Here is a 16,719-nt window from a genome sequence, read left to right as displayed (position 1 = left end):
CCCAATATCTTCTTTCCCTGACAATCTATTTGCGGTGTAAATCAGTTTATTTTTATGTTGGAAACAAAAAAAAGTCACAAACAGCTTACACTTAAAAAGTTACATTTCATTTGTTTCTCACATAATTTAGTACATACGCTTCATGTACTTACAACATTAATCCTCAATTAATTTGTATTTAACAAATGGGTAGGTTAATTAACTTTTGTAATTTTGTTCTTTGTAAAATAGACTTAACATTTATTTTAAAATACGATTCCTTACTTAAGAAATACAAAGTTATGAGATTCTGGTTGCTGCAATTTCAGTCTCTGTGACTGTTGTCAACAGTTTATCTTGACCAATTCTATTTGGAATGGGTGCTGGGGCTTCTGCTGATGGTGTGTGCACTCTTGCTTCCAAGGTCCCTTGTTTGTTTTTCTTTCTCCCTGCAAATAAGGCATGGATTATTGAACAAAATACAAGTTAAAAACAGAAACCTGGTATGATTATCAGTGGTAAATATTCTTTTAGACACTAAAGCTGCAGAGATACAGATTACATAACAACTTGTATGAAGCTGAACACAAATGTCAAACTTAAATGAACTTAAGTTAAATTCATAGACGTCTCTTTGCTTTTCATTTTTGCAGTTATGAAAAAATTACACAGATACAAAATAATTTAATCTTTGCATCCCAAACAACCATAATATAATAATAATAGATTGCTGGATTCTCACAGCATTTATTGATCTGAAACTTCACAGATGCTGCTGGACTTGCTGTGCACCTCTTGCATGTTTTGTTTCTATTTCAGATTTTCAGCATCTGTAGATTTTACTTTCCATCCTGTTTATCACAAATCAAACCCAAATTCTTAACAGAAAAAACATGCCCTCAAATTTGGCTGTTGGCAGAACTTAAACATTATTATATATTCCATTTTAAACTGCTTGCTAAATAAGATTCAGGCCTGTATTTTCATCCTTGGGTAAGGTGTGCGGAGCTGGAAGATTTCCCAGCTCAATGAACCTATCCTTTAAAAATGTCCACTCACTGATCAGATTTTCGGACTGGCAAGTGGGGGAAGGGTGGTGATGGCTGAAATAGAAATCAGGATGGGTGAACTCCAAAAAATGTGGAGGCTGCCTGGTGTAGGAGAAAGACAGCGACCCGGAATACCCAACTACCGACTCATCTACCAACGCAGGAACCGCAAACAAGGCAACAAGTCCTCCATCCACACACCGACCAAAGCAAAGAAACTCACTGGAAACACCTATATCTTAAACATCGCATACTACTCTCACCGTCTCCCAGACATGGAAAAAAGCAATCACTCCAGGAAGGAATGCAGGTCAGAGTGAATCAATGTGGTCTCAAGGACCCCCTCCCCAGCTTACTCCTGGCAAGTGTCCAATCTCTGGAAAACAAGCTAGATGAACATAAAGCCAGACTCACTTTTCAAAGGGGACTGAAAGACAGCTGTGTGCTCTGTTTCACGGAGACATGACTCACTCTTGCTTCATTGGACTGTGCCCTACAACCAGAGGGCTTCTCAATCCACCGAATGAGCCACACAGTGGCCTCAGGCAAGGTTAGGGGAGGTAGGATCTGCCTTCTAATCAACATCTCTTGGTGCCTAGATTCAGCAACACTTGCGAATTTCTGCTCCCAGGACCTGGAATACCTGATGCTGAAATGCCACCCATACTACTTTCAGCGGGAATTCAGCTCTATTATCCTGACAGCAGTTGACATCCCACCCCATGCGGACATAAAGATCGCGCTGGACGAAATATATACCAACACAAATAGCCTTGAAACAAAACATCCTGAGGCTAGGGACTTCACTCAGGCCAAGCTCAAGAGTGTCCTACCAAAATACCATCAACACGTCTCCTGTTCCATCAGAGGCCCAAACATCTTAGACCACTGCTACACAAATATCAAACATGCCTACCACACTATCGCCTGGCTGCACTTTGGCAAATCAGACCACACGGCTGCGCTCCTGCTCCCAGCTTACAAGCAAAAACTGAAGCGGGAGAATCTGTTAAAGAAAGTCGTGCAATGTTGCTCCAAGGAATTGAATGATCTCCTATAGAATTGCTTAGAATCAGTAGACTAATCCGTAATTAAAAACTCTGCGACCAACCTGGACGAGTATGCCATATAGTCACTGACTTCATTAGTAAGTATATGGAAGACTGTGTGCAAAAGACCAACCGGAAATAATGGATGAACAGGAAGATCCACTGCTTGCTGAATCTAGGTCTGAAGCGTTCAGGTCAGGTAAACCTGGTATATTAAAGAAAGCCAGATGCAATCTAAGAAGATCCAACAGAGATGCCAAAAGACAGTTCCAGACCATACTGGAGTCCCAGGCTAGCCACATGGACCCCAGCTGACTAATGCAAGGTCTGCAAGACATAACATGCTACAAGATGAAGACATGTAGAATTGCCAGCACCCCTTCCCAATGAGCTCAATGTATTCTATGCCCGCTTTGAGCAAGAGATCAATGAGATCACACATTCCGCCCCAGAAACCTTGGCTGACTCTGTATCTGAGATCACCATTGCAAATGTCAGAGCAGCCTTCTTGTAAGTCAACCCACAGAAAGCGACTGGCCCAGATGGGCTACCCAGATGAGCACTCAGATCCTGTGTGGGGGTATTCGAAGATAGCTTTAAAGCTTTAACTTCAATTTACAACAATCTGAGGTCCCTATCTGCTTCAAGAAGATGACCATCATCCATGCTTCAAAAACAAGCAAGGCAGCGTGCCTCAATGACTATTGTCCGGTGCTAGTCATGGCATGAATCAATTCTGGCCTTCCAAACTGCATGGATTCACCACAGTTCACCTATTGCTGCAACAGGTCCACCACAGATGCCATGTCCCTGGCCTTACATTCAACCCTGATAACAAAGACACCAATGTCATACTTCTATTTATTGACTACAGCCCAGCCTTCAACACAAGTATTCTTACAAAACTCATCTCCAAACTCTGTCGCCTGTGGCTCAGCTCCCCCTCTGTGACTGGATCCTAGAATTCCTAACCCATGGACTGAAATCAGTAAAGATAGGCAATAACACCTCCTCCACGATCATCCTCAACACTGTTGCTGCAGAAGGCTGTGACCTCAGTTCTTTACTATACTCCTTATACTCCTATGATTGTATGGCCAAATTCCCCTCTAACTTGATTTTCATGTTTACTGATGACACCACCGTTGTGGGCTGGATCTCAAGAAGTGATGAGACGCAGCACAGGAAAGAGATAGAGAATCTGGTGAACTGGTATGACAACAATAATCTCTCCCTCAATGTCAGCAAATCAAAGGAGATAGTTGTCGACTTCAGGCAGCATAAAGGAGAACATGCCCCTGTCTACATCAATGCAGATGAAGTGGAAATGGGAGAGAGCTTTAAGTGTCTAGGTATCCAGATGCCCCTGTCTTGGGCTCTCCATTCTGATGCTGTAGTTAAGGAAGCCCACCAATGCCTTTATTTCCTTAGGATGCTAATGAAGTTTGGCATGACTACTATGACTCACACCAACATTTACAGATGCACCATAGAAAGCATTCTTTCTGGTTGTGTCACAGCTTGGTATAGCTCCTGCTCTGTCCAAGACTGCAAGAAACTACAAAGGGTCATGAATGTAGCCCAATCCATCACACAAACCAGCCTCCCATTCTTTGACTCTGTCTATACTTCCCATTATTTTGGCAAAGCAGCCAGCATAATCAAGGACCCTAAGCAGCCCAGACATTTTCTCTTCCATCTTCTGTCGGGAAAAAGATACAAAAGTCTGAGGTCACGTACTAACCAACACAAGAACAGCTTCTTCCCTGCTGCTGTCAGCTTTTTGAATGGACCTACCTCACATTAAGTTGATCTTTCTCAAAACCCTAGCTATGACTATAACACTACATTCTGCACCCTCACTTTTCCTTCTCTATGTAAGATATACTTTGTCTGTATAGTGTGCAAGAAAGGAAACTTTTCACTGTATACTAATATATGTGACAATAATAAATCAAATCAAATCAAGTTAGCAGAAGGCTCTTCTTTGTGAATAAATAACAAAACTGAATAAGTACTATTCTGTACTGTGCTATACTGTTCTATATTAGGTCTTATGAGAAAAGGTTGAGGGAGCTGGAGCTTTTCTCTTTAGAGTGGAGGAGGACGAGAGGCAACTTAATTTAAGTTTATAAGCTGATAAGGGGGATAGATAGAGTGGATGTTCAGAGACTATTTTCTCAGGTGGATGTAGCTGTTACTAGGGGGCATAACCATAAGGTTCACGGTGGGAGATATAGGAGGGATATCCGAGGTGGGTTCTTTACTCAGAGAGTGGTTGGGGTATGGAATGAACTGTCTGCTGTGATAGTGGAATTGGACACTTTAGGAACTTTCAAGCGGTTATTGGATAGGCACACGGAGCACACTAGAATGATAGGGAGTGGGATAGCTTGATCTTGGGTTCGGACATAGTTCGGCACAACATTGAGGGCCAAAGGGCCTGTACTGTGCTGTACTATTCTATGTTCTAACAGTTCTGTAGCCGTCACTGCCCCCCCCACCACATACTCTCCTCATGCCTCATCCATGTCAACCAATGTCAACTATGCCCCACTATCCACCCCATAGCTCCTCATACCCTCATGTCAAATTCATGCTAACTCATGTCAACACATGCCACCCTTTGCCCTTATCCCTCACTGCAATTCACCTAACAGCCTTGGACACTTGCTTGACGCTTCCTTAGCAGCATTGAAAGCTGGACAGTTCCTTGAGAGCTGAACAGTTCCAACGAGTTTGTGCACAATAAGTGTATAATCACGTTCACTTTTAACAATACCAAAGGATACCTTACCTCTCTCAAAGGAGTCACAGGATCTGATCCAAAGGTGTAACTTGGCTATCCAAGCAAATCCACCAAGTTCAGCCCACCCCTTGTTTATTCTAATCTGCACACTTTGGGATTCACACTCCTGTCCTCCCAAAATCCCACTTCAGTGGAAGCAACTGCTGATTTAAATGGCCAACTCCCTCTGTGAATCTGCATGTGTGAGGTCTGGCCCGACTCCACTGCTGTCCCCAGGAAGGTGGGAATTATTGGGTTCAGGGGTGGGACCTATCAATTTTAACCTCTTCTGGGATTTTCACAATGACAGAGAGCCTCTCCATCACGAGCTAAATCTGGGCTACACAATATTTAGAACACCTCAAATTTAATTTATTATTATTCTGGTTGTCAGTGCTTTTGAACCTATGTGATCTTAATAAAAAATACTTCAAAAAAAGCGATAAAGCTCATATTAACTGAAATTCTCATTGAGCCTTTAATTAAAGAATGTTGTTTGTGATTTTCAAACAGACCTATTACAATATTTGCAAAACTTATATCAATATTTGTTATAATTGGTTGCTACAATAGTCCTTATATAGAATTTGCTAATCTAATAGGATTATTACCAAAAACATGACTCTTAACTTCTTGTTTCTAAATATTAAATGTAAACTAAAGGATTAAGAATAATCCAGGCACTATTAAAAAAAAAATTAAAGGTCATAAAACAGGAGAAGATGCACACATTGTTGTTAAGGAGAAAGAGTGTAAAATATTGGATGAACATATGGAGGAAACATTAAAATGTGTAGCATCCTTAAAAATAGATAGTAATTAGGCTCGGATCAAATGTATCCCAGACAACTAAGAGAAACAAGAAATGTCAGACACTAGTCATTCAGAGAGGCACAGATTAATCAATGAATCAAGGTTGTGTCAGACTAACTAGATTGAACTTTTTGAGGAATAACACAAAGGATCAACCAGGGTAATGTTTTTAAAGTAGCTTATCTGGATTTCTGAAAGTGCTTTTGACACAGTCTGAAAAACGGTCAGAGATCATGTAATCCAAGGGCAAATTGGATACAAAATTGATCTCAGTGTCAAGAAGCAAAGGTTAATGGTTGAAAGATGGAAAGCTGTTTTCTGCAGGCCTTAGTACTGTATCCCTTGCTGTTCATAGGTTTCCATAGTGATTGCACTAGACATAGTACGGGGAGGATTACGAGGATGTTGTCAAGAATGAAGAATTTTTGCCAAAAACGTTCAATAAACTGGGGTTGTTTCCCATGGAACAAAGCGGAGATTTAATTGAGGTGTATAAAATGATTAGGGGGTTTAGACAGAGTGGATAGGAAAGAACTATTTCTGTTTTAAAAGTGGTCAAGAAGCAGAGGGCATGAATTTGGTTGAAGGAGCAGAAGGGAGTCAAATTCTTCTTACTCAGGTGAAGGTCTGAAACTCATTACCTGAAAGAGTGATAGAGGCAGAAACATCTAGCATACATTGAAAACTCTTGGGTATGCACATAAAATACTGTAATCAACAGGGCTATGGGTGAAGAGCTAGGCTTTGTTGGCCAACACAATAGCTTGAATTACCTCTTTCAGCGCCATTAATTTTCCATACTTTTATGTGCTGGATTTTACATATGGCAGCCTCCTTTCCCCAACCCCACAGGGGGCCTCATCTCACCTCCCCACTCTGACACCCAAAAGATCAGTGCAAAATGCATCTTCTAAAAGCGTTAATTGGGTGGAGAAGGGACCTTTGTCCTTCAATTAGGAGGGAGACTTGCCTCAGAGATCCATTGGCCCATGTAGTGCAGTGACCAAAACTAGGACAACACAGTCTCCAGATTCTCGGTCCTGGAGTCTAGGACCAGATAAGTGCAGGATTCTCACACCATGGTTGGGTAGGGGGGTTTATGGGGTTAAGAAATTGTGAACATAGAGTCATAGGTTCAGGAAAAGAGGGTGGCCATTTAGGATTGAGGAGAAATGTCTTCACTCAAAGGTTTAGGAATCATTGCAATTCTCTAGCCTAAACAGATAGAGTCAAGACAGAGGTCACTGAGGGATAAGCCCAAAATGTTTCCTTTGCCGGCAGTGCTCACATCTCATGGATTACAACTAAGGAATCTGAGAATAGGAAGATAACATTGAGGAAGATGATTTTACAGAAAGGAGGTGGAGGCTTGAAAGGGTGGCACAGTGTCACAGGTCCTAGCACTGCTGGCTCACAGTGCCTGGAACCTGGGTTCGACTCCAGCCATTGGGTGATTGCCTACGGGAGTTGTACGTTCTCCCCGTGTCTGCATGGGTTTCCCTCGGGCACTCCAGTTTCATAAGAACATAAGAACATAAGAAATAGGAGCAGGAGTAGGCCATCTGGCCCTTCGAGCCTGCCCCGCCATTCAATAAGATCATGGCTGATCTGTCGTGCTCAGTTCCACATTCCCGCCCTCTCCCCATAACCCTTAATCCCCTCGCTTATCAAAAACCCATCAACCCGCGTCTTAAAAATATTCAGCGAGGTAGCCTCCACCACTTCAACGGGCAGAGAATTCCAGATATTCACCACCCTTTGAGTGAAGAAGTTCTTCCTCAACTCCGTTCTAAACCGCACCCCCTTTATTTTGAGGCTGTGCCCCCTAGTCCTACTGTCCTTTCTGAGCGGGAAGAGTCTCTCCACCTCTATCCTATCCATCCCATTCATCATCTTATACGTCTCAATGAGATCTCCCCACAGTCCAAAGATGTGCAGGTTTGGTGGATTGGCCATGGCAAATGCATGGGGTTACGGGGATAGGGAGAAGGGAAGGACCTGGGTGAGATGTTCTAGCAGAGAATTGATGCAGTTTTGATGGGCCAAATGACCAGTTTCTGCACTGTCATGATTCTATGGTCAAATCCAGCCTGTGTTTCATGCAGGAGCATATAATTCCATAAACATGATTAAGTGAGGCTGTTGCTCTACCTGACTGTGGAACAGCTCCCCCAATTTTAACTTAAGTCACCGGACATTTGTAAGGAGAATTTGTAGGATCGACTGGTCCTTTCTTGTGACTGGTACAAAAATCAATGCTGGATGGTTCATCTGGTTTTCTTTTTATTTGATTTCTTCCATAAGGCAGACAGGCTCCAAAGATTGAGGCTCCAATGCTGGTGCCTTAACTACAGGAGAAGGAGTGCTGCCAAAGAACCCTCTGTAGGCCATGGAGCAGATATTAAAGAGGCCCTTCCCCCCAAACCCTTCATATTGAAAGCTGCTGGGAAGCTGCCAATGTTCACCCAGATGGTAATAGGCTGTTCACCACAGGCAAAATACTGGCAGGGTTGGAAGTGGCCCTTAACTGGGCCCTTAAACGGCTCAATTGGCAACCTAGTGTGCGGCTGCATTACTGATGTTCCCACCACTGATAATATGCTTTCACAACTCTTAGACTTCAGGCTCCCTTAATGACACCACCCAGTCTGCCAGCCCATCTTCAAAAGTCTAGGAAAATTCATCTAATTCTTTCAGTATCCACTGTATCAAAACATTTCATAATTTTAGGAACCATGTTTAGGATCACCCCCTCACCCTTCTTAAAGCTAGTGTTTTTTTATGGCCTTGTTAAGATGTGGCACAATTTTTAGTATTTGCTGTATTTGTACTCCAAGATCCCTTTGTTTCACTCCCCCTAGACTTACATCTTCGAAGTAATAAGTGACCTCCCTTTTCTTCCTACCAAACTGTGCCACCATTTAGAAGGAAATTTGGCTGACTGGATAAGTAACTGGCTATATCATAGAAGACAGAGGGTGCTGGTGGAGGGAAAATTTTCAGACCAGAGGCCAGTTACCAGCGGTGAACCACAGGGGTTATTGCTGGGTCCTGTGCGATTTGTGATTTTTATCAATGAATTTGAAGAAGGGGCTGAAGGATGGGTTAGTAAATTTGCTGATGACACCAAGATTGGTGGAGTAGTGGATGAGGTGGAGGGCTTTTGCAGGCTGCAAAGAGACATTGATAGGATGCAGAGCTGGGCCAAAAAGTGGCAGATGGAGTTTATCCCTGATAAGTGTGAGGTGATTCATTTCGGTAGGGCAAACTTGAATGCGGATTACAGGGTCAATGACAGGGTTCTAAGGAATGTGGAGGAACAGAGAGATCTTGGGGTTAAATCCACAGATCTCTGAAGGTTGCCTCTCAAGTGGATAGAGCCGTGAGAAAGGCTTATAGTGTGTTAGCATTTATTAACAGGGGGTTTGAGTTTAAGAGCCATGGGGTTATGCTGCAACTATACCGGACGTTGGTGGGGCCACATTTGGAATATTGTGTTCAGTTCTGGTTACCTCATTATAAGAAGGATGTGGAAGCATTGGAGAGAGTGCAGAGGAGATTTACCAGGATGCTGCCTGGTTTGGAGGGTAGGTCTTATGAGGAAAGGTTGAGGGAGCTGGGGCTTTTCTCTTTGGAGTGGAGGAGGATGAGAGGTGACTTAATAGAGGTTTATAAGATGATGAGAGGGATTGATAGAGGGAACGTGCAGAGACTATTTCCTCGGGTGGATGTAGCTGTCACTAGGGGGCATAACTATAAGGTTCATGGTGGGAGATATAGGAGGGATGTCCGAGGTAGATTCTTCACCCAGAGAGTGGTTGGAGTGTGGAATAGACTGCCTGCTGTGATAGTGGAGTCAGACAGTTTAGGAACTTTCAAATGGTTATTGGATAGGCACATGGAGCACTCCAGAATTATAGGGCAGGGATAGCTTTATCTTGGGATTGGATATAGATCGGTACAACATTGAGGGCCGAAGGGCTTATAGTGTGCTGTAATGTTCTATGTTCTCATTTATCAGCATTACACTTCATTTGCTGATGAATTACTCATTCTGCAAGTTTATTCATGTTCTCTAGTAGTCTGTTGCAGTCTTCCTCAATATTGGCTATCCTGTGCCTATGAGTCTCACTAAAACCTTCCACAATTGCAGCAAGCCCTCCTGACTCTTATATACCAACCACCATCACATTCACTTCTCTCTTTATTGCAACTGCAGCAAAATGACGGGGCACTCCATGACTGGGATGTACCTGGAATCACCAATTGCATCCAGCCCTTTAAAATGGGAGCTTTCACCATCCATTGGAAATGATGGCAGGCCTACAAGTGAATATTGTACTGTCCAAAAATTGGCTACAATAATACAGAAAATCCAAGCTATCTAAAATAAGCTGATGGGAGTATGTAATGGTGGTTATTAGGATGGGTTTCATTGTTTAAATGGGGTAGATAAGCACCAACACAATGAACACAAGTACAACACAAGTGCAATACAAGTGCAATGAACCTAACTCTTAAACACTATAAATAAAATTAAATCACAGATGTAACATCTCCTGGTAAGATAGCTACTAGTTATTGAAACAATTAACAGAAAGGCAAAAGACTAAGAAAGAAGAGCAAATAACTTGAATAAACATTGGAGGTTGTGACGGGGAGAAAATATGTTTACTCTGAGGAGAGTTAAACATTTTTGAACTTGCAGTAGGAAACATCAAAACAAGTGTAATGTTTCATGAATGTAGTCTTACTTGTTTGTACTGGAGATGTTGTCAGGTTCTGCAGCCTGAGGCCAGAATCTATTCTTTGAGGTTTGGTGCAGAGAAATAAGTAGCACAGCACAAAAGCACTGATGACAAATGCCAATAAAACAAGGGCAGCAATTCCCAATCCCACCATTGCACCTATACTGAACAAAAGAGACAAGTAGACATTCAATAATAATATTCAAATACATGTGAATGTTCTTTAGTCTAACACATGCTTATGGTGAGAGAGGTCTGATGCATTTTCTGGAGAGCTACAATGAAACAAGGAATTCAAAAGTCAAGCCTTAATAATCTACTAGAATCCTTTGAGAACAGTGCTGAACTAGCGGGGGGGTGCGGGCGGTGGGGGGGGGGGGGCGGGGGGGGGGACGGCGGTGGGGGTTCATGAAGACAATGTAGTCAATATCAAGTAGTGTCTTCAGAATTAATTTCATGAAGTTCCACAGCAGGTGCAGGGGAAAGATTAGAACTCCTGAGATTCATGAAGAATTAGCTCAGTAAATTGAAATCTAACATAGCAAATGCAAAAAATAAAGGCAATGACAATTTTGTTTTTATCAAATGTGATCAATTTTTTTTGCTCCATTTTCTCCTTAGGGGAATCTGCAGCAAGGTGATTGCACCCTTTAATATTGCAACATTATTGGATCCTGAAAATGTTCAGCTATCATGCTGTTTTATCCTGCATTTATTCATAAATTCAAGGATAAAATTGTTTGGCAATAGGATCAAAACAGAGGAAATATATAAATATTTACATAACACGTTTTACCGTTCAAATAGCCTCTGGTCTCACTCTCTTGTCTCGCCACCTTGAAATCAGTTTATCACTGATTCCACCCAATCTACATTAACTTTATTAGATCTTTTCTTTGTATTTAGTTTACTTGCATTTGTCACCTCCATACTCCCAAGTATTTTGATGAATAGCTCTCTCAATCTAGCATGTAACCACTTTTCTGTGATTAGTTATTCCACTTCCATTCACACGCACGTTTTGACTACTTCTCTGAAAACAAGCCATCACTTCTATTTCCCTTTTTCCTTTTCTCCACTTTTCTTTTTCCTCCTCACACCATCATGCCTTCGATTATTTTTACTCTTGTGTATTCCACCCGCACAAACAGCAATCCTTCAGCACTCTGTGGGCAGATGTTTTTGAAAGAAATTCTAAGTGTTGAATAACCCCCCACCCTCCACCCCCCTCCCCCTTCCCCCCCCTCCACCACCCCCCCACCCTCCACCCCCCACCTCCCCCCCCATGGACATCATCCCACCCCCTCCCCAGACATTGCCCCATCCATGCTACCACCACTGACATCACCCCACCCACCCATTGCCACCCCCCTTAACTCCCAGTCATCATGCCACCTCCCCAGATATTTCTCCTTCCCCGCCAATTGCTATCCCATCATTGTCCACACCCTTGATTGCCATCCTGAATGGGCAGTGCTCCCCCAACCACCCAATCACTGTTACACCAGCCTTTTAAAAAAATGCCAGCACTGGAAGTGGAGAGACATGCAAAAGGAGGCTTTTGCCCAAGTAAAACTAGCTTTACAATTATCGACATTGCTCGTAAACTTTGACCTGAGCAAATCATTAGTAGTCATTTGTGATGCCTCACCGTACAGAGTTGGTGGAGCTCCACCCTATAGAATAGCAGATAAGATGGAGAGGCCAATTGTATTTGCTTCAAAGACTTTGTCAGATGCTGAGAAAGGGTACTCACAATTAATAAAGAAAGCTTCGCAGTAATCTATGCTGTGAAGAAATTTCACCAGTACATCTATGGACGCAATTTCACCATTGTGTCAGACTATAAGCCATTGTTGCGGCTTTTATGGGAGGATAAGGCAATGTCACACATGCTGCCTCAGCCAGGATGCAAAGCAGGGCCTTGCTTGCTGCTGGCAGCATGCAGCCATAATTTCCAGTATAGGCTCTGGAAACAGATCTCAAGTGCAGATCCACTTAGCCACCTTCAACCTACCACAGACCATATTGTCACTACCTGCTCCACAGGAGATAGTATTGGCTTTCCCCTTCCTGGACACTGCTTGTGTAAGCAGCCCACATTAAGATGTGGGTGGATAGGAATCCATTGCTCTTGATGGTCAAGAAAATCATACTGACAAGGTAGCACTTCAACAAGGCGGAACAAATGAATCCATATTTGCAATGCAAGGATGAGATAACCTGCGAAGATGGAGTGTAATTATAGAGAGCCCATGTCACCTTACCACCTCTGGTGTGGCCAGAGTGGATTTAAAATATTGGCCAGAAGTTATGTCTGGTGGCCTGGCATTGACGTAGAGTTTGAACAAATGGTTGAGTAGAGTGAAAGTTGTCAGACCCAGCAAACATTATCGCCAATTGTAAAGCTACACCGGTAGGAATGGCTGGGCTGCTTGTGATTGTGGCTTCATTTAAAACTGCGGCAGGTCCTCACGATCCCAAAGTGTTGGTATCAAACAATGGAATGGCATACATGGCTGATAAATTTCATATTTCTGTCAAGTCTAGTGGCATTCGTCATGTTAGAACAGCCCCCTATCATCCTGCCGCGAGTGGATTGTTGGAGCAAACTGTGCAGATGTTCAAGGTTTCCATGAAGAAATAGGCTCATAGACCGTTATGATTGGCAAGTTTTTTGCTGTCCTACAACACTACGACTCACGCCATCATTAGAGCCACGCCTACAAAATTGCTAATGGGTTAGTGTCTGCATACCTGTCTAGACTTAATGTTCCCAAATTTGTCAGGGTGGGTGGAGACGAGCAAGACTGTCAGAAAGAGTACCATGACACTCAGAGAGAGGACTGCTCATTTAATGTTGACAGCCTTGTTTTGGTAAGCAATTTTGGTGGCAGACCTGCCTGGGTGCCAGGGATGATTGTGAAGGAGATGGGGTCAGTCTTGTAAATGATGAAGGCAGAGGGCTATCAAGTGAAGAAGCATGTCAACCAGTTGCGTAAGGGGGTAGCGGCAGCTTTGGGAAACAAGCGTGGCCTGTGTCAGTTTTGTCTGTACCAGCTTCTGAACTTGTGGTTTCAGGGTTGGACCGAGGGAACCTTGAGCTTTGGTGACAGAGCCAGAAAAAGGGGTTGGCAATGGTCTAACATCATAACTGGCTATTCCATTTGCTCCTTCTATGAATCCTGTGTCTTCAACTGCTGAGGAGCTCCTGGCAGAGTTGCAGCATTCTACCAGGGTCCAGAAGTGTCCGCACAGACTGACATTATGAACTAACCCCTTCCCGGTGTCCCTAGTGTAATCTTGTTGCTAGTATACCTATTGTTCTTCTCTCTTGTTTTGTTATATATATAGTTCAAGAAGTTGCTGGGGATCGGGGAGGTGAAGGAGAGCGGTAGCATGGCCCCTTTAAGAGGCGATCCTTCGCAGCCCACGTGACCAATGACTGGGCTGGAACCAATGGAACATGAGCACATGAACCTTGGCCAATCAGATGAGCTCATCCTGGATACACTGACATCCATCATCTGCAGTGATCTTTGGCCAGGCATTTCCATTTATCAAACAGTTGGCAATCCAGGTGCAAATTGCATTCACAATTGATTTCATTTTTCAAATTGAATTTTTTTGCTCAAATTTTCACAAATTCATTTGCATGTTGCTGGATACAGGATCTTCCATCAGTTAGGGCCTTTTAAATCATAATTTTACATTTAAAATTTGCATTAAATTATTTCCTTTTACATTCAAGAGTGGGAATCTAGAGAATTCTGTTAATAGAATTGAAAATAGATTTATCACAAAAATTAAGTATATTCGATCAGAATGTTTAGTCCAACTTCCAAGTAACCCAGTTTTGTTTTAATTTATTCATTCATAGGATGTGGGTGTCAATGATTAGGCCACGATTATTGCTCATTCCTAATTGTCCTCAAGAAGAGCCAAAGAAATTATTGAAAATGGCTATAAAATATACATTATTGGTTATATTGGTGTAAATTAGTAAATCAAATCTGAAGCATTTAAAATATTTTAAAATGCACATCTTAGTGTTGTTGCACCACTTTGAAAAGCCTGTGCACTTGCACAGACACTGCAGGTATGACCAGCATTGTTGGGGGAGGCTGATTTCCAAGATGATGTTTTCTAAATTAGATCATGCAACCACGATTTTACTGACCATCCTTTTCTACGAGGTTTCTGCTTTTCCCAGAATTGATCTCAGTGCCCCAGAAACATTCATTTCAGTGTTATATTGTAAGCCTCTCAATTATATAGCTAATCACCTCCACTGCAAGCAGCTCAGTGTGTGGAATTAAAAGCAACCTCAGCTAATTCGTCAAACTTTACAAGATCTCCACTGCATGCTATTGAAAGCCATCGTGCCACTTTTAGGTTGAAAGTTGCTCAGCCTGGATGGTTTTACCAGCGATCACGGTGGGATTCGAGCCTGGGACCCCAGGTTTGTGGTATATCAGTTCAGTGACCTATAACACTAGGTTACAAAGTATGCTTGCGATGTGACTGGACAGAGATGATGTATTCAAAGCGGTCTGCATTATGCCAGTAAGAGATTGACACTGATTGTTTTAACACAGGTGAGCGTATTTGACCAATACGGGAATCGAACCTATGACCCTGGCGCTATCAGCACGGCGCTCAAATTACCTGAGCGAACTAGTTACTACCGATTTTCATCATGCTTTTCAAATTCAACATTCTCACACAATGAACTTTGGCCAGACATAAAATCAAAGATCCAGAGCAAGTTTGCGCTACCTTTATAGGGAATTTAGACGCATAGAATCCCTATGCTGCAGTAAGAGGCCATTCAGCCCATCAAGACCCTCCAAAAGAGTATCCCGTCTAGGCCTATGCTTCGCCCTATCCCTACACATTTACTATAGCCAATCCACCTAACCCACACATCATTGGAGCCAGAGGAAACCCACACAGACACGAATAGAATGTGCAAAGACAGCCACCTAAGGCCAGAATCGGACTCGGGTCCCTGAAGCAGCCGTGTTAACCACTGTGCCACCCGATATATCTTGACTGCGTCCAGAACATTTCTGTTTTGAAGGTAGCCCGTTGTTCAGCTACAGTTTTTCCTGTCAACCTTTCTTCCCGGTCTAACCGGCCCAGTTCCGTTCTTGCCCTACTGAAACAGACCTCCCTTAGTTCATTATTTTTTACACTGACCTCATGGTGTGGCGAAGCAGGCTTGAAGGGTCGAGTGGCTCACTCTTTACAAAAAAAAATTCGTCTGAAGGTTGTTGGGGGGACAATCCAACATTTGAATGTTCAAACGTTTTACAAAATACACGGCAGACGAGTTTGGGTCTAAGGCTCAAGACCAGTACAGTGCTGAGAGAGGGGAACTACCTTTCGGATCAGATGTTAAATTGCAGCCCAATTTGTTATTCAGATAAACCAAGAATTCCACAACATTCACCCTTCAACAAAAAGCAGAAAGACTGATCTCTCCTTGTCATTGCTGTTAGTGGGATCCTGTGTGAAGATTTGCTGCTGAATTTACCTGGGTGACAGGAACTACAACTCAAAACCCACATCATCACTACCAACAGTTGACGGGTATCCTAATTACAAATGCAACCTCTTCTTCCTCTCTCCTAAATTTAAGGCAATACTACAAAAAGACTCAAAGCTGCAGATTGCATGGCTGCAGCCAGTCAGTCCCAGCCTCCTGGATATTACTCTGCTAAGCTCTCTTACAGTGAATGTGATTTCCTCTCATTCCAATTCTTCCCCACTTGCCTCCCCCTTTCTCTCTCGGTGTCTCATCTCCTCTTCCCAATTCTATCCCTCGGTCTGTGGCCGCCGGGGTTTACCTGAGTGACCACATGTACCCGTGCGAATAGGGGAAGTAGTTGTCAGCCTCGCTGCAGCAGTACTTGAGGTCCGAGAAGCCGCAGCAGTAAACCTCGTCCGCGCCGTCCGTCTTCCTCGGACACCTGAAACTTTCCACCAGCTCCTCTCTCACGTTGGAGTAGCTGTCACAGAGCCGCGCCGCTGCACTCATCTTCCGCACAGCCAGCTCCCGAGTCCCCACTGCACAGAGCACTGGACTGCTCTCCCTCACCCAATCACTCAGTGTCCAGCACAGCACAGAACACTGGACTGCTTTCATTCACTCACTGAATGTCCAGCACAACACAGAGCACTGGACTGCTCTACCTCACCCAATCACTCAGTGTCCAGCACAACACAGAGCAGTGGGCTGCCCTTACTCCCTCACTCATTCAGTGCACAGCCAACACGGCACTGCCCAA

The 16,719-nt window shown here is 43.3% G+C and overlaps 1 protein-coding gene across 1 annotated transcript; it reads right to left on the bottom strand.

The window, feature by feature from the left end:
- Positions 1–279: 279 nt before the first annotated feature.
- Positions 280–16,469, bottom strand: LOC145349536 (protein shisa-like-2B). Its single transcript, XM_080198122.1, has 3 exons — positions 16,279–16,469; positions 10,433–10,590; positions 280–428 (listed from the first exon to the last, which is right to left on the bottom strand). Exons 1-3 carry the CDS (start codon positions 16,467–16,469, stop codon positions 280–282), a joined length of 498 nt encoding a protein of 165 aa, XP_080054248.1.
- Between the last annotated feature and the right edge of the window lie 250 nt (positions 16,470–16,719).

This window comes from Carcharhinus amblyrhynchos, chromosome 1 (assembly GCF_965287045.1).
Source record: "Carcharhinus amblyrhynchos chromosome 1, sCarAmb.v2.hapA, whole genome shotgun sequence".
NCBI lineage: Eukaryota > Metazoa > Chordata > Chondrichthyes > Carcharhiniformes > Carcharhinidae > Carcharhinus > Carcharhinus amblyrhynchos.
Note: the sequence above shows the minus strand (reverse complement) of the source record. Positions and strands in the feature narration are given on the sequence as shown.

Coding starts and splice junctions, on each gene's coding strand:
- LOC145349536 (XM_080198122.1), bottom strand. CDS start 16,469: ATGAGTGCAGCGGCGCGGCTCTGTGACAGCTACTCCAACGTGAGAGAG. Junction 10,591..16,278: donor GGGTACATGTGGTCACTCAG/GTAAACCCCGGC, acceptor TCTTTTGTTCAG/TATAGGTGCAATGGTGGGAT. Junction 429..10,432: donor AACATCTCCAGTACAAACAA/GTAAGACTACAT, acceptor CCTTATTTGCAG/GGAGAAAGAAAAACAAACAA.